We start from the raw sequence: 23,897 nt of genomic DNA on the forward strand, positions 1-23,897 counted from the left end.
TCGTCCTCCTTCTTCATCGTACTCTCCTCTTTTCTCTCTCCTGTCTGTCCTTTATAAGTTTATCCTTCCTTTAATCCTCCTCCTCTGCTTCTTCCCTCCTTCCTTACTGCCTCTCTTCACCTCTTTCTCACTTGCTCCTACCTCCTTATCCTTCTCTACCTTTATCTCCTTCTTCTCACCTTCCTTCCTCATTTCCCACTCCTAAGTTCTATCTTCTCCTCATCCTCTTCCTCCCTCCTTATTCTCTCCTTTCTTTCATCATCCTCTGCTTCATTTTCTTGTTTCCTACTTTTCTTTCTGCTCTGTTCCCTTATACCTCCTTTTCTCTGCATTAGGTCCTTTTCTTTCTACCTCTTTCTTACCTCCTCCTTTACACCTCCTCTCTCACTCCTTTGCTTCTTTTTACTTCCTATCTTCCCTTCCTTCCCTTAAACCCAGTTTTGGCTCCTTGTCTGGTCCCCAGTTCCTCTCATGTCTCTCGTTCTTTGTTTCCTTTCCTTCCCCTTTTTATTAGTACAGTCCTCTTTCCTTTTCTATACCTCCACTTGCCTCCTCTTACTCCTCCTTTCCCACAGTGTTTCCTCCTCTCTCCTTTCTTCCCTTCCTTCCTTTTCTCCTCCTTTCTCCTCTTCCCATCTCCTTCTTCCTCCACCTCTTTCCTCCTACTACACAACCTCCCCTCCCTCCTTTCCTTTCTCTCCTCCCTCTCTCCTCTCGTTTATGTTCAGTCTCCTCCTCCTCTTCCTTAATCTCTCTCTCCTCTCTCTCTGCACTCTGTCTTTATCTCGCTCGCTCACTTTGAACTCAGAGCTGCTGCGATGCGTTCGAGTGTCTGAACAAAGTCTGGATAACGAGGACTGAGATCTCTGCACCGAGCGACGCCGAGGATTTAAAGTGAGACGCCCCGACAGGTACAACACCTGCAGAAGAAAAACTCTGATTTTTATTGGTCAGTTTCTGTTTCTGTCTTTTTATTTTAAACAGCTGATGTTTCTTTAAAGTTACAAACTGCTTTTACAGTCTGTTAATGTTCAGTTTAAAGATGAAGCATGAACAAAAACCTTTAATTTGAGAAAGAATATTCACATTGTTTTCTTTTAAATGTTTAAATTACATGATGCAGCATTGACATGCATGGAAACACACACACACACACACACACACACACACACACACACACACACACACACTCCTTACACATCCATAAACAAGGTTTTGGCATCACCCACTGATCCACTGTATTAGCATTCGTTCTGCTGACCTAACATTAAATTCCAGACGTGTGTGTGTGTGTGTGTGTGGGTGTGTGTGTGTGGTAACATGCCAGTTTAGTCAGGACTGACACAGAGTTGCTGTGTCGACGTAAGACTTGTTTCTGTGGTCGAGTCTTTAACGCTGCCAAGGGCCTATTAGAGTTGTGTGTGTGTGTTGTGGTTCTCTCTTGTCACTGTTGCCGTACCTTTTTGCATACTAATGTGTTGCGGACTCGGTTGTGATGTGTCCTAATGAGGCTGAGATAAATAATGTCGCTTCATTAGAAACGATCATCGAGCAGCAGCAGCTCGTTATTCATGTGACCGGAGCGAATGAGTAAAACATTAATTAGAGAAACATTTATGTTGTTGTGGCTTGTCTCCTCCAGTGTAATCCCACTGTGGTAACTATGTCCAGCTTGTATCGAGTATTTGTTCTGATTACATACTTCTGATCAAACAGCCAATCATCATCCAGGCCCAGCAGCAGCTGATCTCACTGCCTAGTCCAGCAGCAGTCAGCCCAGCTCGGCGTCTGTCTTTCAGCCTTTTATTTCACCAAGCTCTCACAACCACTAAAAGTCAGTCCCACATTTACTCTTGTCCGGCGGCTTCTTGCTCGCTCACTCTCTCCTTTTCTCCTTTAGTTCCTCCGTCAGCGTCCTCTTCACTCTCTTCTCCTCCTCTGCCATCATGTTCCAAGAAGCTGCTGAGCCTGGTTACCTCCTCTCTTTCTTCTGGTAGTCGTAACGCCTGTTGGTGCAAACACTCAGTTCGTCGTCTGAGCTCACCGCCAAGCTGACGAACTGAGCTAACAGCAGCTACAGCTGTCAGCAGTTTACTTCACTGTCCATCATAAACTCTGTAAATCAGAGTTTCACTCTTGTCCGGCGGCTTCTTGCTCGCTCACCTAACCAACATGATGGCAGAGGAAGAAGAGAACGAAGAGGTTGATGGAGAAAGCTGAGACGAAGAAGAGCTAAACCAGCACGCTAACAGGAGCTAACATCAGCCTAAAAACAGACCTGAGCTAAACATAGCTAACAGCAGCTAACATGAGCGCTAACAGACTGAGCTAACATGAGCTAACAGCAGCTAACAGCATCTAACAAACTGAGCTAACAGCAGCTAACAGACTGAGCTAACATGAGCTAACAGCAGCTAACAGACTGAGCTAACATGAGCTAACAGCAGCTACAGCTGTCAGCAGGTTACTTCACTGTCCATCATAAACTCTGTAAATCACAGAGAGTTGAGGCGGAGCAGCCGGAGGACATCAGAGGGAAAACCAGAAAACATTTCCTCCATAAAATATGATCCAGTTTCACCAGAATCAGTGAAATAGTTGCTGCTGTGTGACTTAGTGCCGTAAAGCGTTACGTACTTCTCCCGACCCAGAGCCCAAAGTTACATAGAGTGAGAACAGACGTACGAATGACAGAGACACTGTTCACCTGATTAGAAAGTCGGACAGTCAGGCTCTAAACTGGCGATGGAAGTACATATTCTGTGTGTTCGAGCATTATTTCTATCGTGCCATAAAGCTGTCGAGAACCTTAAAGCGTAAGGCAGAAGCAGGTCAGTTCGTGCATTAGTGATTTATTTTTAGTCTCGTGCAGAGTTTGTAGAAAGAGCCAGCTGTGAACTTATTGTAGCTCACCAACGAAGCAGTAAAGCCTTCAGGGCGGCGTGAGGAGATGTACGGAGCTGAGAAAACATACTTTATGTTATTGTGATGTGGGAAGCTCGTTCAGACGGAGAACACAACGCTCAGTCTGACTTCCTACCAGGAAGTTTAGATAAGATTTGTTATCTCAAGAGTTTCTGTGTTGAAGTCAGACGTGGGGAAATTCATCAATGCAGCAGCCATGCGGAGTAAAGTCAGAGCTACAAAGTCAAGGGACTGTGTTAACTCTAACCAGTCGAAGAAATCATGGAGTCCAGCTGAGATGTCGTTGCTGTGGTGGTGGTGTGTTTATTAAAAAGCATGCCGGCACACTGGTGAACTGACAGTGAGGTGACCCAGAGCAAATGAAGAGAAACAGCAAAGGTTACACAATACTGTTATGTAAATATGGAAAAGGTGAGGAAGGTAAGGAAAGGTGAAGGCGTTGGGCGACAGAGGGTTGAAGCAAAGGAGCAGGTAGGTAACAAAGGGTGGAGGGGCATTTACATTAGGCCTGGAGGTTGGAGCCAGGCGGACAAAAGGGCATGAATACACATTTGGCATGGGAGAAAGGTTCGAGACCTAAACAATGGGGTTGGGGTGATTTCTCGACATTGGAAGGAAGCCATCACTGCCATATCTCTCTCGGCAATGGTTGGCAAACATCTTGGCCGATGGTTGAATGTTTGTCTGTGATGAACTGGCGACTTGTCCAATGTCAGCCTTCAAATGAATGATCTACTAACTAAATCTGAACAGAACACGGTTAAACAATTAAAACTTCCCAGTAATTTATGGAAGATAAACAAACTACCTCATCACCTCCTGCCAGTTAATGAATGCGAACGAGCGGCCGAATTAATCTCTGTCTCATTTGCTCTGTTTTGCCAAGAAGAAGTGGAGGCATGATGAAAGGCCGAGCTTAATGATGAATAGCACATCGAGAAACGAACAGAAGCACCCATGGGAGAGACGGATATACACAACCGTATTAACGAACAGCAGCCGGGCGGAGAGGTGAGGGAGGAAGAAATGGAAGCAGAGATTTTAAAAACGTAAAAAACAGGAAGCATCTGTTAGACGTCTTTTACTTAATCACTTCATCAGGCACAGCGTAACAAAACCACACAAACCTTTCTACAAGTGTGTGTAATCACTGAGACATTAAAGCCTTTCAGCTACGGGATAAAATGAATTTGCTTAATCAGAAGACGGAGTGTGAAAGTTGTAGCATATGAACTCGTCCTGGCCATGTCATCAGTTTCTTTTTAGATGGAAACAATGATTCATGCTTTAATCTCGTCTCGTCTCGACTATCAGAACCTTTCTACCTCAGCACAGAATACTTGGATTGTTTACATCTGGTCCAAAATGCTGCTGCAGAGCTGTTGACTGGATAACTTCTCAGGGTTCTCCATCACATTCAGAATCCAGTTCAGGGTTCTTGTGATCGCTTAGAGTTCTTCATGGTCAGTCTGCTGCCTACATTGGAGATCTTCTGCAGGTCTGTGATTAGAGTTTGTTGGTTGTTCCTTAAACCAGGCTTAAAACTAACAGACTGAACTTTTGAGGACCCAAAGATGGCACCATCCATTTCCTTCCACTTATCCGGGATCGGGTCGTGGTGGCGGTGGGTTTAGCTCGACGTTTCAGACGTCCGGATCCCAAGACATTCCCATGCTAGATGGTGTGTGTATATATAGTCCCTCCAGCAACAAGTAAAATGGTGAAAGTCCAAGTATGGAAGTATGCGAAATGAGAAGCTGCATTATCTGATCCACCAAGAAGTCGGTGCTCTTGCTCTTGACATAGTCCTGTGTATTATACAATGTTTACTGGGTGTATCTTGAAGTTACTTAAGTTCATGTCAGCATTTCAAAGAGAAACAAGAAAAGACATGTCACCTGTCACCCCAGTTAACTTGTGATACGTTAACCTTTGGAAGTAACCACAGGTTTCTGCTGTAGGCCGTGTTGAAATGAGACACAACTCATGAGAAGTTCTTGTATGAAACGAGGTCTGCTTGGATTTTCAAGCTTGTGTTTGCGAGATGTCTTTCAGTAAAGTCTTGCTTTGGTTTCCTTACCTCAACTGTCTCCCTTTCTAGACTCCAGTATTGACTACAGCCACTAACTGACAGAAAACCTTAATGTTCAGATCTCTAGTCCAGTTGTTGAATTCACTCTCTAGATCTCTGACAGTCGTGGCGTGATGGTTCCCAACATTTGGAGACCCAGCTTGTTGCGTAAACACAATTCGTGCAAAACTTGGAAAAGTTCTTAACCACAAGTTGTTTGTTTGTCCTCAGTGTTAATTAACACCTCATGTCTACGCTGCTGAGTCCTTTGGCCAAACAATGAACAAACATTTTGTATTGAATTACAGTTTGGGTTTTACACTATGCCACAGAAAATGACGCCCGACAACACTGAGTGGGACATAAGCATGTTATCCACACGAGCAAAGGAAATCCAGTCTGTCAGCGACAAACGATACAAAGCATTTAACATCATGACAGCGCATCAGTCGAATAGTTTACATGTGGAAACAGGGAATGACAAACACACATAGCCTGAAGCCACACATGCTTAATCAATGTGATACAGAAACCGTTCACCACAATGAATGATGCGTTTCTTTAAAGACTGATGACTCCAGGTCTTGTTTGAGTGTGAAATCAGGAGCTGATGACCTCCAGCTCCTCGGTGTGATTGGTTGGGCTGTTGGGTTACAGGAAGTGACTGAATGATGTATGTTGTGGAGCCAAGCATGGATAACTTGGAAGTCTGAGGTCAATTACACAACAGCTAAAGCTTGAAAACATTTCGTCATCGTTGGATGTGGGTCATACCAACATCATCTTCTTCGTCTCAGCTTTCTCCATCAACCTCTTTGCTCTCTTCTCCTCTGCCATCATGTTGGTTAGGTGAGCGAGCAAGAAGCCGCCGGACAAGAGTAAATGTGGGACTGACTTTTAGTGGTTGGTGAGAGCTTGGTGAAATAAAACTGGGGTTAGTGTCCCCAGTTTTATTTTTATCACAAAAATACACATTTCCACACAATGTGACATAAATATAAAGATCTGCTCCAGAGAGAGAAAACACAGGACATAATGTAATGTGTAGGTTTAGTCTCTTTAAACAGATCTTAAATGTCAGTCATCAAACTTTCCCTTAGTTTGCTTTGAGACACTGTAGGTCACCCGTCCTCCGGTTTCACCACCACGTGATCGTCTGGTTACGTTTAGCATTAAGACCACAGCAATTTTCTCCAATCATGCTGCGCTGTGTGGGCTGAGGCCGGCTCGGTTATAGACACGAGACAATGAGAAACATGGAAGTGAACGTATACAGTGCGAGGCAGTCGAGCATGAAAGGTTACTGTAGTTACGTCAGGACGCCTGAGGCTGATTATAGAAAGGCACGTAAAGCTTTGATTCTGTCAGTGGCTCCTTTTCAAAGGTCTTCAGCTTCAGCCATCTTTGGTCTGTTGTGATCACTAGCTCATGTTGTTGAGTGTAGTGTAAAAATATACATCGTTTCACAATGGTGCTCAGCAGCATTTTTCCCCTAAGTATCGAGGCCATGTAGGGGAATACAGCTTCATTAAAGATTCCTGCAGGTTGTCTGCAAACGTTCAGAGCTCAGGACCAAACACGGGGATTAAGAACAAAATGCCAGGAGTTAAGACGACAGAAAGCACCTGCAGGATTCTTTTAAATGTCAAAAATATTTTCCATAACATTTTGATGTTTCAGCTCTAATATGTAGGATTTAATTTCTAACTTCAAAATGCCCCAGTTGTTACCTTAACATCCAAAAATCCACCGTCTGACTGTTTTTACATTTACACCTTTTTATTTCAAGCAGTGTACAATAACCAGCACCAATATATGAAGCCAATGTGTAAGTGTCAAACATGTTTTGGTCTCTGTAGCTAATTTCCCCGTTCATGACAACTGTACTGAGGGTGAATTTATATACAACTCACCTGTTCACATCATATTAAGGCTTAAAGTTATGCAGGATTAAGAGCGTGGACGCTTTTGGTGGTCTTAAATCCATTTATCACTGACTTTAAAATGCTGCTATGCAACACGCAGACAAACAAATAAATAAAGAACTATTGTTAGTCAAGTGAAACATTTTCTAAAATTCCCAAGTGGGCAGTTGGAAGCTGTGTTTTCCCCGATGTCTTCTGTAGAAACACTTTCCTCTTCAGTAAACATCTGGGTAGACACGAAGAGTCGAGATGCTTTGATCCAGCCAACAATGTTTTGGGAGTCTACGCGTGATATCGATGGACTTAATCAGACTTCTGCTCTGCAGCGATCCCTGTGGAGATGATTCTATTCTGATCTGAAAATCATCAAAATTTGAGTTTATTTTGTCCTTTTTCTGCCACAGTCGCCAGACAAAATATGTCCGAGGCTTCAGATCTGCCCCGACGTCTTCTGTTAGTTATATCGCCCACTCTAAGATGTCTGAGAGTATGTTTAGTACAAGTTCAAATCTGAGGTTCTTCTACACAACATTTTCAGAGTACCCAACCGTGCACGCACAGCTTAAACGGTTAGATTACTTTTACTTTAGTAACATTTAGCGGTTCGCAGATAGATGGAGTGAATAATGAACACCAGGATGGAGGGAAATGAAGTGAACCTGAGCCACAGTGAGCGAGTGTTTGATGCAGCGGCCGCAGGTTAATAAGAACCAGACAAACGCGGTCTGCAATCTGAGGTCGGCGTTTGCACGACCGCTTCACCCCATCACACAAAAATGTGCTTTTAATATGTGCGTGTGATGAAAGGCTCACGGAGAAAAACGAAGAATTCTGAACACAAAAAAAAAATAGAAATGATCCAAATAACACGATACACTGAGGAAGTGGCCTGATTAAGAGAGTCAGATATTTGTATGTGGGGAGTAACAACTCTCAGACATCTGAAACAAGACACGTGGATGATGCTGAAGATGAAACCAGCGGTTTGTTTTGATTCTTATGATCTTAAAAATGTAACTACAGCTGCCAAGTACAAGACCTCTAATAAAGTACCAGCATGAAGTGGTAAAAGTACCTCAGTTTTGTACACAAGTGTCATACAACCTTTATTTTCTAGTTCAGATGCGAGTTTCTACGTCCGCTAAATGTGAGTAGAACTTTGTTTCGAATATTAAAATATTAGAATTCCCATTTATCGTTCAGAAGCATCGAACAGTGAGATTTGACCACAGATGTGTTAAGAATGAAACAGACAGCAAATAAAAGACGGATGTTAAGAAGTAAAAATAAAGTTCAGCTGAACAGATAACTGAAAACAAATGTTAATAAAATAAAAGGACGTCATTAAAACTGACATTTAATAAACTGCGTGATCACCACAGGCTAATTCTTTACCTGCATTAAAGTGGTTTTTACTCTAGCATCGAATAATCAAAATTCAAAGCAGCAGAGACCAAATGATCTCTCTAATATCCTGACTTTAAACTTCAGGCGTTTGTTGAACTTTGGAAACATCCCTCACAGAGCTGCAGAAGATATTAAAGCGGCTGATTGGACACGTTGAACCTCCTTTTTGTGCAGGAGTCTCAAAATCAGACAAAGATTGAAGAACGAGCACACGACAGAAGGTTTCTGCAAACAATGGATGAACTCAAAAGATGCACAAAAAAACAGTGAAAGGATTTTTACGGAAAATAAATCAAACTATAAATTTACTGAAGTTTTCAGTAAAATCTGACAATTGAAATAGTTTTACAGACATCAGGGTTGGGGTTTAATATGTTGCTCAAGGACACACTGAACCAGAAGAGCCAAGAACTGTAATTATTATTTAGTTATTTTCATAATTTATTGGTTGATTTAGATTTACATCTATTAATCAGAGTCAGAAATATATTTGACTCAATATAAAATATCATAAAATGGAGTACCTCAAAGTTTGCTGGTACTTTTCGTCACTGCTGAGACTTTTGAACATTTAGCTTCTTCGTTTTTCTTAGTTATCAACTTGTTGCCTTGTTAAATGAGACAGATTTAGTTGAGCAACTTGAGTCTCTGTTGGTAATTGAATCTTTTTTTTTTTTGCTGTTAAGGAGTTGATGGTTGGTTGATAATGATCGTATGTTAGACTTTGGTTTTTTTGCTTCAATCATCAGAGCGAGCGTAAAAAGGAGAGTCGACTGTGATTAATGTGTCATGACGTCGGTCCTGCACGACCCTCCGTCATCCTTTAAAGTTTGTCCTTGCTGACCTCTCTGTCTCTCATCATCACAGGGGGACCACAAGTGGGCGACCATGTTGGGTCAGAGCGTCCGGTTGCAGCCGGTGCCCATCCAGAGCCTGTCGGAGCTCGAGCGAGCCAGGCTACAGGAAGTGGCCTTGTACCACCTGGAAGAGAGAGACCTGGATTTCAAGATCAGCATCCCAAGAGGTACGGAAACATAACATTACACACTATAAAAAAAGTTTGTTGTTGTTGTTATGGTTAAAGTTTATTCGTACTGTTGATTTCACATGTAAGGTTGGTGTTTTATTCCAAGTTACAATGCTGGTTTGCCCTAATTAACATAAAAATACCATATGAATGTCATATGTGGTGATGATTGTGCCATTAAATTGCATTGCACTGCCAAAATGCTATACCCCATTGAAGTTAATGGGAAGTTAAAGTGCCAGATTTAATCTGAATCAGACTTGGAACTAAGTTTTCCCCAGTTTTCCCAGTCTACCAACTGGTAGCTGTAGCTTCATGTTTAGCTACCTCCTCATCAAACTCTCAAACTCTTGGAATCAGAGTTAATAAACTTATTTCCCCTCCAAATGTCAGCCCCATTTCTCTAAGAGTTGCTCTCAAACTGCAAACCTGTGAAGAAATGTCCAAATATACATTCGCCTTTGTTCATTTGATCGATTTTGGTCTATAACAATAAATTAAAATCAATGTTAGACCCTTAAACATTTCAAATCAAACACAGTTTGTAGATATTAGGTAAAAAAAAGACTGTTTGATTGTTGGGGAATGATGGATTAAGGACTCGGGGACTTTCATTGTTTTGTCTTGGTTGGGAAAAGGAACGTCATCTTAGAGGTTACAGAAGCTCAGGATGATGTGGTTAACTCTCCCTTTTTAAAAAAGAAGCTAAGGTTGAATCGTCCTGTCCGAGAACCGCCGATGGAGCCATAACAGTCTGTTTGTGAATCTTAGGAATGAGTTTAAAGCTGGAGGACGTCAAGGCTAAGCCTGCACTCGACTCTCTCTCTGGTCAAAGAAACACTCTATACACATGTGTAAGCAATCCAAGCTGTCCGTTATGATAAGAAAGGGCAAAGGAGGCTGCAGGACTTGTTTATTTATCCACGTGTCGGCTCGGTATCCTACATACCGCTGGCGGGATTCTGAGTGCAGTTTATCTTCGGGACATTTGCTGTAACGCAAAAAAAAAAACACATTTGCTGCTTAAAACTTTGAGAATATCAGAACAGGCGGTGTTGGGAATCACTTCCACAAACAAATACTATTTCTAAGATGAGAGGGTGATCTTGGCTGGCTCTGCCTTCTAGGGACACAAAAATAATCTCATGGGGAACTCGAGGCAAAAAAAAACAAGTTCTTTTTATGGTCGCTACTTTCCATCTCTGGATACAATCATGAGCACTGTGGCTTTGAATTCATGTTTCATCTCACTTCATCATTCAGTCTGACATTCAGGACTTTTTCAGGGATATATTCCACTCGTGTCTTTTCTTGCTACTAGAAGATCATTTCCTTCTCTTACAAACTCGGTTGGAAAAACTGTTTCAATCATTGCTTTGTTTTACTTTCTATTTAAAAAAAAAAGACAGCGGCCAACTGTCCATGGACGTTTGCCATATTCTATAAGAGCAGATTGTGCCTTGTGTAATTTCTCCCTTCACTTATTACGAATGAGCTGATAGCTAAGCATTTCTCTTCTTACTACGTACAGACCACCTTCATTTTTTGGTGGAGGTTGTTGGGGCTGTATGCAGCTCAAAGAAAACCGCAGACAATATTTAAGTTATCCAAGGTTTAGCAAGGTGTTCCAGACGTCCATCTCGGCCAGATGGCCTAGATAGTTTCTCAGCTCTTCTCCGGATGTCCAAGCTCCTTACCATATCTCTAAAGCTAAGCCCGGCCACCCAACGAAAGAAAGTCATTTTGGCTACTTGTATCCACAATCTTGTTCTTTCGGTCACTACCCAAAGCTCATGACCACAGGTGAGGGTTTGAACATGGATGGACTGGAAGATCGAGAGCTACCTGCACAACTTTTCGGTACAATGTCCGTAATCCTGCCGCACCAATCTGCCGGTCCATCTCACGCAGTGGTGACCCCGAGATACTTTAACTCCTTCGCTTGGGGCAGCAACTCGCTCTTAAGTTTTGTATCCAGTGAATTTTCAGTGAAATAGTTGGTGGTTTTCTAGAGAAATTATGCAATGTAGCATTTAGTAAGAAAGTCCGGCCTCCATGCCGGGTGTTAACAGCTGGATGTCTACTTCAGAACCTGAGCCGTGTTTGCTAACAGCTGGAAAATACCTCAACACTATTCCTCTGCTGATGTTTACTTTAACAACCATTCCTCTTCTTGCCACCGGACTACTCCCTTTGCTTTGAAATATCGTTCATGTGCGATGGTCTCGTCCATCTTAACTGTAAGGTAATAAATCCAGCCAATAACGTTGGAGAGTTTCACAAATAAACCGTAAATCTTTCAAACACCTCACCGGCTGCAGTCTGGGAGGTTTTCGCTCGTTGAGTCTGGAGGGATCGCTGAGGTCAGCGTAGAGGCTGAAGCAAACCAAGCTGATTGTAGATGTGTGTTTGTGTTTGTGTATACAAGTGTAGGATCTGATGGCCTTTTTCCTTTGAGACCAGTTGGTATGTAAGCTGCTTTTCTCAGACTCAGCTGCTCTCTCTCATACTGTTGTTGAGAGAGCTATTCAGGGCTATTAACCCTCCGACCTGCTCGACTTTAAACTGATTCAGGCTCAGTTCAAACACTGACGCCCAGTTACGCTGCAGCTTGTCTGACTCCCACTACGATCAAAAATGATTTAATTTAATAACTTCGGCCAAACCACAGACCAAAGTTGAGTTTCCTCCTTTTTTTTTGCTGGGACATTGATGCATTTCTTGTTTCATTACTGCAACAGTAGATGTGTAGAAATATCGTGAAACATCTGGCAGGAACATGACGACAAACGAAACAAAGACCGACTCTTCAGTTTCAAATTGTCAAAAACTCACCAGAGTACGTTTAAAACCTGCAGTAGCTGATATATGACATCAATGTGGCGCTCATTTAATCATGCTGCAACATTCACATCATCCATCTGGAGTCAAATATTAACTTTATTTTGGCTCTGTTTTGGGGCTCCACCAACTCCTGAGGGAAATATCTGCCTGTTTAGCTGCTAGTTGCCAACTATTCCTGTCTGCCATTTGTATACAAGCTAATATTACTTTCAAGAGTAAGAAGCCCAGCTCATGAAGCTGTCAACAACAACTTAGGTTCCTCCATCAGTGTCCACTTCAGTCTTTTAGCCTCTACCGTTATGTCCATAGAGGCTGCTGAGCCCACTTACGTTGCACCTTCTTCTAGCTCCTGTTCTGGCACGACACCAGCACCACTCCGAAACCCTCCCAGTGCACTGAGCTCACAGAGTTCTGAGGAAGCTGGAGTCAGGGGTGTTGAGCCTGTGTGAACATGAATTACTCATGTGTTTGATGATAAACAGATCATTGTGAATTTCAGGGCCAAGTCTTGGTTTAAGATAATAGTTTGGGTCTTGCGTAAATAAGTTGTTCTTCCATGTGACGCAACGTCCATCCTGTGGACTTTCACCCGTCCCTGTCGTCCTTATGTTCAGGACGTCTTCCTGTATTTTTTTTCTCTATAAGGGATAAATGTACCCTGTTTTCCCATCAGGCCAGGGTTTAATTACAGAACGAGGTTCATGGGAAGTTTTCATCCTCTGTGGCTCTTTGCGTGTTTTCAGGAGCTTTGCTTTCTATGAATTTCCACTGACCGAGTCATATGGTGAGTCTGTATCTGGGAAATGTGGGATCACCGACTGATTATGGTAATTTTAGGGACACAATGTGGTGATGCTGCACGCGGAGATGTTTTATGATTGTTGCATACAGTGAAATAACATAAGACATAAAGACAAAGCAAAGTGTGGGAAGATTCGTCCTCAGTTTCTCCCTCGGGGGTGAAATCTCTGCAGTCTGCCAGGTCCGTCACGGTCTCACCATCACCTCCCTCTGTGCTCCCTCCATGTTTGTCTTTCGGGTTCTTGTTGTTTTTTCCTCTCTGAGGTTTCTTCTTCTTCTTCTGAGCTCCTGATTCTTTGACTCTGTCTCTCTCTCGTTAAATGCCATAAAACCTCCATGTGTTCATGACCACGTGCTGCCGACTGACTGTGTGTGCATGTACCTGAGTTTGTTACTTTCATTGGCAAACTCCAGTGAATTCTTGGTGAATTCTTGGTGAAATGTGTCAGTAGTCTTGAGACAGATTTGGTCTTATTTGGTGTTGAGTTCATTCTCATGCCCCGTTCTCTCGACCACGCTCTGCTGGGGACTTTCCACTTGTTGTCTGTTCCCTCTTCTGCTTTTTCTGTTCAGATGTTGCCTCATTTCTATCTTTTCATCAATTTAAATTATTTCTTAAAGCTTCTTTTTCAAGATTAGTGACTAGAAGGGGGGATTAAGTAACGATCAAGCCATCGTTTCGATTCATTTTCAAGCAAAGATTTAAGTTTTCTAGCCTCTCAAATATGGCTGTTTGCTTCTTTTCTCCATTTCAAATCACTGAATATTGAATTTTGGACTGTTGATTGGATAAAACAACAAATTTAAAGACCTCCATGTGCTTGGACAAATGGTGATGGACCAAATAAATCGCCCGATTAATCAACATGTTGACAAAAGAAACATTGTCAACCTTAAAGGAACCTTAAAAACAACCCGTCGCTAGTCTAGAACCATGATTATTGAATAAATAATACATAGATAATAATATAGAAAAGTGTGAGATGTGGTCATTTTCCTCTGGTGTGTCTACTCAGCTCATTGTGCATTATATAATCACGTGCACGCGGACACCTGAAGGGTGTCGCGGAGAGATAAAACCGGGCACGTAAGCGCCGCGGTCACCGGAGCTGATCGCTGCCACTCTAATCAATGAAACCATCCAACCAAGACTAATTGTTGTAGAAACAGTCGAACAAGACGCAATAATTTATGACCCAACAGATCCTTTTTATAATCTCTTCCATGTCGCGGGGTCTTGCATACGTTCAGGATTCTCGCGTGAATACGGCTGGGCGCTACGCTGCCGCCACGCGCCCGGTGGGCACTGAGAGGACGGAGCTATACCGCGACGCTTACGTCCCCGGTGTGAATCCCCAGCTGGATGTGGCGTGTGCGTGATGGGAGGGGCCGTTCGCTTTGGAAATAAACTTTAATTTCCTGCAGTCGTGGGAATTTGACCCTTTTTTATCCCGACTTGCACAGACACACACTTTCACATGGACCCAAACGCTCTTTCTTTCCCCTACATGCTTTTTTCCTCCACATGTGTTTAAGATGGAAATAAGCAACCATCTTTACAGTCTCAAATATTCTGGATGGCAACGTGGGGACATTCCTTAACAGACCAACCTGGGATTAGAGATTTCTAAACAGCAGCTCTGGTAACCAAAACAAAGGCTTCGTCCTCGTAACCTCGGTCGGAGGATGTGGAGCTCGTAAAACAGAACCCGACACGAAACAAAACACACACTGTGAAAACAGACAGAACTGCTGCTGTAGCAAGTTTGGACTTAATCTGCCATCAAACTGTTAATGCTCTAAACATGTTTAATGTCTTTATGTCAATTTTTGGCCATTAATCCACATGAATTTTGAAGAACAGAACATGTCAGTTATGGTGAAATTTAAGTGTTTTTTTGCAGCACATCACACAGATTAATTACACGTCCCAGAATGGAGAAGTTTATATTTCGTGATTTCGGAACGGCACCCCGTGTCTTTGCATCGGTGTCTAAGCACGGACGTTTCTTTTTCAGGAGGTCGACCAAAGAAAAACTTGTTCCAGTTTATTCAGACACAGTCCGTGTACGTGAATCCTGATCTACGTCGTCAACGAGATGTTTACCCACAATTTTCTGTCTAAAATTGAGCCAGTTGGCTCCATAAGTTTGGGTCAAACACGTATTGTAGAAGAAGCTAATCCATGGACCACTATCTAGCTTTTTCTGGAGCTTTCAACCACATCTCATGGTCTCATTTGCTGATCGTGAGATGTAACTGAAGTGTTTAAAATGCCCTTTTATATAGTTTTGCTCTACTCATTTTCCTCACACATACATATGCACATATAAAAACACACGCCCTTGTCTTTCATGTCTGGGGTTGTGCAGCCATTACGCAAAGAGCTATTCAAACAAACAACGAGGCCTCGTCTATTGAAACGTTCTGCTCTATTCTTAGAACCGAGGAAGCGCTCAGGAGACAAAGATAAGACGGGAGAGAGTTCATAACGAGGACGAGATGGTCGAGTTTATCGAGTTAATTTAAGGCTGATGAAAGGATCCGTCATCAGTGTTGACGGAGCAACAGACCAAACATCCCTGAATGAAAATGAATATATATCATCCCTGTTCACACGACACTAACGGTTTTCTTTTTTCTTACAGAAATGCGTAAACGGAGAAAATCTCTTCGCAGGAAGTTTGACTCGTTCTCTAAGGAAAAGAAAGAGCGAGGTGAGTTCATGTTCATGTTTGTCATGGTTAAACACAAAAACCATCCACAGTTGGTCTCCTTGTGTTCCCATGTGAAGTTCCCGTATGACCCACAGACTCTGTTTGTTACAGTAAATATTATCATGAAACATAAAGCCCATCCTGTCCGTTTGAACAGCATCACCACCGCTGACGTCCGGAGGCTTTCACCACTAATGCACTCACTAAAAATGTGTTTATAAAGCACAAGTGGCTCGAGGCTGCAGACTGACTCATGCAGTGAGTCAGACTTGTGTTTCATTGTCTCTGCTCCCGTTTTTTATGCGTTGCTGTAACATAAACTTAATAATGAATGAACACAAACGCCCTCGACACCCCGACAGTCATGCCGTGTCACCGTATAAACGCAGAAACAACTCGAGTTTTTATGTGCACACCAACGTCCTGACTACTGGAAGTTACCAGCTTAACGTCAGATTTTATTCATAACATTTACACTTAATTCAGTTTTATTTATATTGCGCCAAATCACAACAGAAGTTACCTCATGACACTTTCCATATAGAGCCAACGACTCCCACCAAGAGCTAGCACTCGGTGACGGTGGCAAGGAAAAACTTCCTTTAAAGGTTCATATGTCAGAGTTGAATATAATATTCATAACTATGTTTTCATAAATGTATAATCACCTGATAATAAAATAAGAATAGTTCTGTTTTAATCACGTTAAAATGTGACTTTTATATCTACAGTGAAAGTGGGTAATTATGTGCAAAGGGCTTTCTTGGGATAAAAGATTAATCTGTTAATTAGTTTTAATCTTTCTTTGACATTTTCAGTTCTTGTTGAATTGTCTCCTGAGTATTCTCTGTAGACAATAATGCAGAATCTGTAGGCAAAGGACCAAGAGTTCGGCACCAGATCCATTCTGGTTTTCCCATTCGAGAAGTTTTGACCAGTCACGTTTGAGTGTGGAGAGCAAAAGTTGCATTGGCCGACACGCAATCTCGGAGCCCATCCGGCATCGTCTGCCAAACGTATCTATGTTCCGGATATCTGCAGGTTATACAGGAAACTCCGAGGCATTGCCCATTTGCCCCAGGGGAAAGGTACTCATCAGATGACAGCCGTTGGGTTCCAAGATTGCCAAGTTAAGGGACCTTCAGGGTCCCTGAAGCCGTCAGGGTCACTTGGGGTCACTTGGTTTGTGGTAATCTGATCAAATGTAACTAGGCTGTGGAGCCAAAACACATGATGAGCTGTTCTACAAGCTTTAAGGAGTTCCTGTCTTGCAGAGGGTGCTGTCAATGGTATGATATCTCTGTTTAGGTCTTGTAATCACAGGCCTCCAGCCCTTTGAACGGTCTTCATCTGCATTCATGTGCCGGGCTCCTGTTGTTTTAATTTCCCCTCTTATATTTACATTTAATCTCTGATTTCTTAACCTCCCTCTTCTCCTTCTTTTTTTGTAAAGCCACATAGCCACTCATCTGCCAATGTGACCCCAACCCCTTCATAAAGAGATGTTCTCTATTCCCGGGTGATTATCACAGCAGTGCAAGACGCCAGCCAAAACACACACAGCACAAACATTCCCGGGTTAGCGTCTGCGCAGGTCTTTTAAATCCTGCCTCCAGCTTCTGACACGCAGGGACTTAGCTGAAGCTAACCCTGGTAATCAAAACACAGAACATTGGGACCTGGCAGAGCTCCTGCTGGCTCTGCTCACCTACTACTCGAGGCATGACTGTGTGGCCTTCAGGGGTCGACAGATAGGTGGTAACTGTTTGAGATGAATGGTATTATCATGTTTTCCAGTGTTTACAACGCAGAGTTCTGTTGTATTTTCTCCTTTTTAATTTGGATACTTTAAGTACATTTTACTGTTGATACTTGACGTGAGACCCCGTCCTTCAAAGCTAATGTCCGAAGGCTGGTTTCAGACCAGGTTTGAAGTTCGTTTGAAGCATGCTGACTTTCTTTTAAGTCTGGGTAGCTGACTTTCGTTTAAGTCTGGGTACTTGACTTTAGTTTGCCGTATGATCCTCTGAGCATTATGAACATGACGGCGGGCTCAGTGTTGGTGTATATGATTCAATGATCTCTGGAATACCTTGTGTTAAGGCTTAATATGGGTCATACTACACATGAACGATGAAGTTTCAAATCCTGCTTGCTTTCTTGTCTTGAGACACCTGGCCAATGAACTTGGCTGCTTAACTGACAGTTTGACGGATAGGCTGTTTCGAAAAACCCACTGCTGTGATGTCGAAGATGTAGACGCTGTTAGACCATCCAATAATTGTGTATTCCTCTTTGCTGCAGCCTCCGTCCTGCTCTTTTGAAACACTATTTTTAGGAAAAGGTTTCACTGCGGACATCCTGTGTTAAGTCAACATAGGTTTTTAAATTCACTTCAGATGCCTCCAGTAGTATCACCCAGCTGCTGGTGTGGTGACGGAGAAATGGTCGTGAACAGCATCTAAATATATCTCCTGCAGCCTTCCAGGACCAGAAACACTAAAGAAGGAAAGAAGTAAAATTCCTGAACAATAAGTCTTTACGACCGCACAGCGGTCTTCCTGTCTGGAGTTATGTTTGTCCAGAGGGATCTCGTCAGTGATGTAATGTGCTAATCACGTCTAATCAGGCGAGTCGAGAAGAAGTTTTCGTAAATATTAAGGAATGTTGGCTGGTGTGAATTTGTTTTTTTACAGTTGACAAGAAGTGATTTCAGGATGAAAGGAAAACATCATAAAATATAACCAATCACATCAATAAATATGAGTTATGCAAATAATTAAAATGTAAAGTTTAATACATTTGGTCAGTTTGAAGGTTTTAAAAAAAACCTCAAACAAACCCATAAAAGATGTTTAAGTCTTAAATATTATATAATTGAAATGTTATAACAACATACTTAATTAATTGGCATAAATAAAACACTGATTATGATTAGAAACAGATTACCAAATCACGTTTAATTTAAAAACATCTCTGACCTCGTTATCTATCCGCTGATTGACTCTGAGTGTTGCCCAAGCTGCCACGTCCAACCATCTAATCCTCGAGCAATCACTTTAAACAAACAAACAACTTAAGCGAACACTGTCGTATGCGTTGCCAGAAGATGTTGCCAAGAGTCAGGAGGCAGCGGCATGCCGAGGTCGGTGCCAACAGACGTCAGGACTGAGGACTTAATGATCAAACAGTGCGTTGGACGCATTAACAGATGACATTCAATGGATGGAGAGCCCGTTCTTGTTGGTGACCGTGTGTTTGTTGGACGTGTACCGGCTCACACAGGGTGGTGTGTAAACCTTTATCTTTCAATCGGTTTCCATGCTGCTGTTACTGCTAAACAGTTTTCCTCAAATGAAGGTGGAAAACTGGCAAACAGCCGCTGATGGTTGATAAGACGTGAAGCAGCATCAGTGGCATATTTTCATGTTGACCCACATACCGAAACCTTTAAAACACCAAACAAATTCTTGTCCCAATATGCTAGTTGATATAAACAATTATCATCCAGGTCATCCTGCAGGATTTGTTCCAGGAACCACTCCAGAACATCATTTGTATACCGAGCAGGGAAATTAAAAATTAATTAAAGTTCCTCTGCCAGGAGCGAGTCCTTGATCTGGGCGCATTTTCCAACCAGGGATTTCTCTGAGCTAGCGGTGCTAAACATAGCTCACAGTGATCAACAGCGAGCAAGCTAAAGAAAAGAAAAAAAAAAAAAAGACAAAGACATGCACTAACATAGTAAATAAAGATAATTGTCGACCAGGCGCAAGTTTTAAGGATCTTATCAGTGATCCGTGAACTCGTGGAGGAGGGCTGGTCAGGGAGAATTACGTTAGCGCTCTGCCATGTGGAAAACAAGAAACTCCACCTGGGAGATGTTTATATAGAAGTAAATATGAATCTTGGTGCTTCAATGACAAGAACAAGCTTTTTGTTGGCCATCGTCCTCTCTGAACTTTCTAAAGACCTAGATTTACTACGAATGATGCGTTCATGTTGCTGAGAGTTATTTCGAGCTCAGTCCACCCTCCTTCAACCTTTAAGACTTTATGTGGCGTCCTGCCAGCCTGACCTGGTTGAGACATTTCTCCGTGACCGTGCACGTGTGCTGGTCATCCATGTGTCTTCATTCAAACTGTGTGAACGTATAAGTATGGACTCAACCCCGCGATTTAATCTGCTCCACTGGGATTCGATAACGTGTTGCTGTGTGGAACCGTCAGTCCTTCAACCACAAACTGGTCAAACATCTGTTCCCTGATGAAGTGTGATTGAACAATGTATGTATAAATAAATAAGGAAATACCTAAATAAATGAAAAACAAGTATATTTTAGTAAATACATTTTGTATTTTTACATTTATTCATGTATTTCTAAGACCCTGTTCGAGCAGTACAGTTTGATTTATATAGCATTGAATCATAAGTTATTTCATGACACTTTCCCTCAGTGCAATGTTTCAGACTAATTTATCATACAGACATTAATAAATAAATGTAAAGTTTTTGCACATAAGCTACAAGATTTTTCCAGTTTGCAGTCATCCAGACTGCAGGTTTTCATCCATTGGATCATATGTTTGACACAGTTTTTGTTGTTGTTGTTCCTGATGTCCTTAATTAACCTCTTCAGCGGGACTAAGTGGTATGAGCTCAACTGTTGTGGTCATGTGATGCAGCAGTATCGATGCTCCCCCCCCCCGATGACGGCGGCGGCCGCGACCTCGCTGGTGTCAAGTTTACTTGCGGCCTAAACGCTGGCCTTGCAGTAATCCTGTATCGGTCTGAGTGTGATGTCTGGTTTGTGGCTGTGGCGGCTCTAACAGGATTTACCCGTTCATCCCTCTCTCCATCCATTCAGTCTATTCTTATACGGCTTGTCAACTTGAACCTGTAATCTCTCCTATGAGGTGCTGTGCAATCACAAGTTAACGAGGTTGCACGTTCATTTCATCACCCCGACTCTCTCATTAGCTGCAATCATCATCTCTAAACTCAGCTGTCCTAATTTCTTTCTCCTAGTTTGCATCTTTATTTTATGTTTATGAAAAATAACTTTACATTTTTACAGTAGTTTAAAATTACGGACATATCCGTTTTTGTCATTAATGACGAAATAGTTCTAATTTTTGTTAGTATACTCATGCATTTGTTTTTTTGTTTGTTTTTTTTAGTATTTTTCTTTGTAGTTTTAAAGAAAATCTTATTAGTTTTACATATATGTATAAATATATATAATAAAAATATGATTACAGTAGTTTTCTGTTATTAAAAATTATATATAAATCTCTGTAAAATTACCAGGATTATTTGTAAATTAACAACCAAGCTGTTATTTTAAGTATTTTGCATTAATGAAACATTATGACTAAATTTTGTACAAAAACAATTAATAAGAGTCTCGCCCTGAAGATTAAAGTCTGATTATCTTCCTGTTCGGACTTCAGATGGTTTCAGCACGGAGGAATGTTTCCTGTAAATAAAACTCAGCCCCGGTTTACAACATCACCGTGTTCAGACATTAAATGATCTACAAAACTGTTTTTCTAATGAGAGCAGAAGTGCTTTAATCACTTTACAAGACACTTTGTTCACCTCTAAAATATCCACATAAAGATTCAGTTCAAATGAGGATAGAAGGGGAAGTTACAGGTGTGAGATTTCTCTCCCACAGAGCGGACACCAATACTGATGTATACGTGAATTAGTAGGAGCTGAGTAAACATCATACACAGCTTTTATAACACTAAATAAGTGGCTTTCTATGAATCATTCTTTCATTGAAGGATTTAGAGTCTGGACTTTGCAATAATGTCAAATTAAGCCAGATTGATACTTGAAATCTGGCCCGCATGTTCGAAAAGTATGTAAAGTTAACGCTGTAACACAGTTTCTAAATCACCCTCGACACATCTGACACATAAACAGATTGACGCAGCTTTAAATATATGTAAATAAAACATGCACTGACATTGTCCTGTCCTCTCCTCCCTCAGAGTCGATGCCCATGGCGTTCGGCATCCCCCTCTCCCAGGTCATCGCCAACGACCAGGCCTACAAGCGGCGGCAGGACGCCCTGAAGGAGAGCCGGCGGGACTGTCTGGACCTGGAGGCCAGCATCCTGCGCTTCCGGGCCGAGAAGCGACAGTTCTTCAACGGGAACAAGCCGCTGGTCAGCTCCTCGTCGCTCACGGGAGGTCCCGGCTCGCCGTCCGCAAACTCTGTGGCACCGGCGCCAATTTTTGAGACCCAGAACAAACCGCTGTCGCCTACGTTCCTGGATAACACCGGCCGTGGACAGAGGAGGGTGAGACAATTAGACAATTACCTGTTTTTATTTAAACATATATCCTCTTCGCTCTCTTCTCCTCTGCCATTAGAAGCTGCTGAGCACGGCTACATTGTGGCTCAGGTTCTGGCACGACACAGGCTACAGTTGGCAGCAGTTAACTTCACTGTCCATCAGGAAACTCTGTAAAGGACAGACACAATCAGTGTAGAGTCGACATGACTTCAAATCTGTTTATCCGAGAAACCTTACAGAGTGTTGCGTTAACGGTAAATGTTTACGCTCAGTGAAAAACTGGCAGGTCAGGTTTGTTTCTGACTCGTTTAGAGTCACCTGAGGTGAGAATAGTTTGTTTTTCATAGATTTGTGTTGGTTTGTGTTTGTCGTGTGAACCCTCTCCACTTGAGGCCATCACACACCCTGTAATCCTCTCCACGCTGGTCTGGAAACAGTTGTTATGTTAAGCCTGTAATGAGTGTCATCACAGCCACAGAGCACAGTAATCGAAGCTGAACCGGCTATCAGGCCAACGCTCGGTGACTGAGGTAAACAGAGAGACAGAAATAATCACATCGTCTGCAAACAGTGATCGATGTCACGTAGATCTGAGCCTCTGTTCAAATGGCTGATGAAGCTTCTGATATTTAACGTGCTGAGGATTCTTATTTCTTTGTCCTTTTTGTTGTGTTGGCTACAAAAACAATAACTTGCCGTTTGACTTTAATATGATTTTAACATGTTGAGCGTGGACGCTTTGATTGACAGGTGGGACCTCACAAAGACTCAACATATTTTATACAGTCTATGATTTTACCTAAAGCCAACAAACTTTACCATGAGTCTGTTGGAACCTGCACAGTCGATTAGATTTTACAGAACTACTGTAACTGTTTCCCAACATTTGGTTGGTTGGTTAAAAACAAAGTTTTCCCATCAGTCTGGAGCTAAATTAGACTGTGACTCACCGTCTTAAGGCCGTCTGGACTGTAGCAGCTCACTGTTTACATATCTGACAAAACTCTGCACATACACACTTGGCTGGAGATCTTCAGCTTGACGGATGAGGCTGTAGTAGCGCGGTGGCGTTGTCACTGCGTCGCGTCCCGTACGGTGACAGATGGCGTACACAGCGGGAGTAAAAGGTTGACGTGAATGGCTGGAACAAGACGAATAGTGGAGGAAGAAGAAGTTGCTGTGAGGACATTTTGAGTTATTACAGTAGTTTGTCTACACACTCAGCTTAAAGAAAACAAAGCAGACCTCCTGTACTTGGGCCAGGACAGGAGATTGATGGAGGTTATTTAAGGTTTTAATCCCACAGTCCGTACAAAGTATTGCATTCACGCAAACAAAATAGTTTGGCTTTTTAGCTTGGCTTCCCCTCAGCATTCACCTAAAAACCACCTCTTCCCAGTGGTCCACAGTCTAGGCAGCCCAGCTAACAAACTGAGCTAACAGCAGCTACAGTTGGCACCAGTTTACTTCACTTGTCCATCAGGAAAACTCTGTAAATCTCAGATGTTTCAGCTTATGTTAATGCATCGATGCTCTCCTTTGCAGGGTGGTCTGTCAGTGGACTCTATATCCGCGATGCTCTCCTTTGCAGGGTGGTCTGTCAGTGGACTCTATATCCGACCTTGTAGAGAGTCAGTCTCGCCTGCTGGAGGCGCTGCAGCTCTCCCACCCAGCCGAGCTGGAGTTGAAGAAGTCGCCGGGTGGCAGCGGTGGCTCAGGAGGGGACGGGAGGACCCAGACCAAGCTCAGCCTGAACCCCATCTACAGACAGGTTCCCCGGGTGCTGGAGAGGTGCTGCAGTCACATTGAGACCCACGGTGAGGCTTTACTTCATTTGTGTCCCCAAACTACTCAACTTTAAGCTGCGAAT

General features: G+C 42.6%; 2 protein-coding genes across 8 annotated transcripts in view; one reads left to right on the plus strand and one right to left on the minus strand.

Moving 5' to 3' along the window:
• The window catches only part of LOC104935020 (butyrophilin-like protein 2), a gene marked incomplete at its 3' end in the record, with an annotated part of 550,859 nt that overhangs the window by 202,818 nt on the left and 324,144 nt on the right, over nt 1-23,897 (minus strand). The gene's annotated exons all lie outside the window — the stretch shown is intronic.
• The window catches only part of arhgap36 (Rho GTPase activating protein 36), a 51,848-nt gene that overhangs the window by 22,810 nt on the left and 5,141 nt on the right, over nt 1-23,897 (plus strand). For 6 of the 7 annotated variants that reach the window (XM_027287565.1, XM_027287564.1, XM_019264010.2 and 3 more), the window contains exons 2-5: nt 9,196-9,352; nt 15,649-15,717; nt 21,720-22,030; nt 23,619-23,844. In XM_027287565.1, the coding sequence (XP_027143366.1) occupies nt 9,196-9,352; nt 15,649-15,717; nt 21,720-22,030; nt 23,619-23,844 (763 nt within the window). Of the gene's footprint in view, nt 1-784; nt 912-9,195; nt 9,353-15,648; nt 15,718-21,719; nt 22,031-23,618; nt 23,845-23,897 lie in introns of those variants that run through there. The other variant, XM_019264007.2, reaches the window with a different exon arrangement.

Source organism: Larimichthys crocea, chromosome XIV, assembly GCF_000972845.2.
Source record: "Larimichthys crocea isolate SSNF chromosome XIV, L_crocea_2.0, whole genome shotgun sequence".
Classification (NCBI taxonomy): Eukaryota; Metazoa; Chordata; class Actinopteri; family Sciaenidae; genus Larimichthys; species Larimichthys crocea.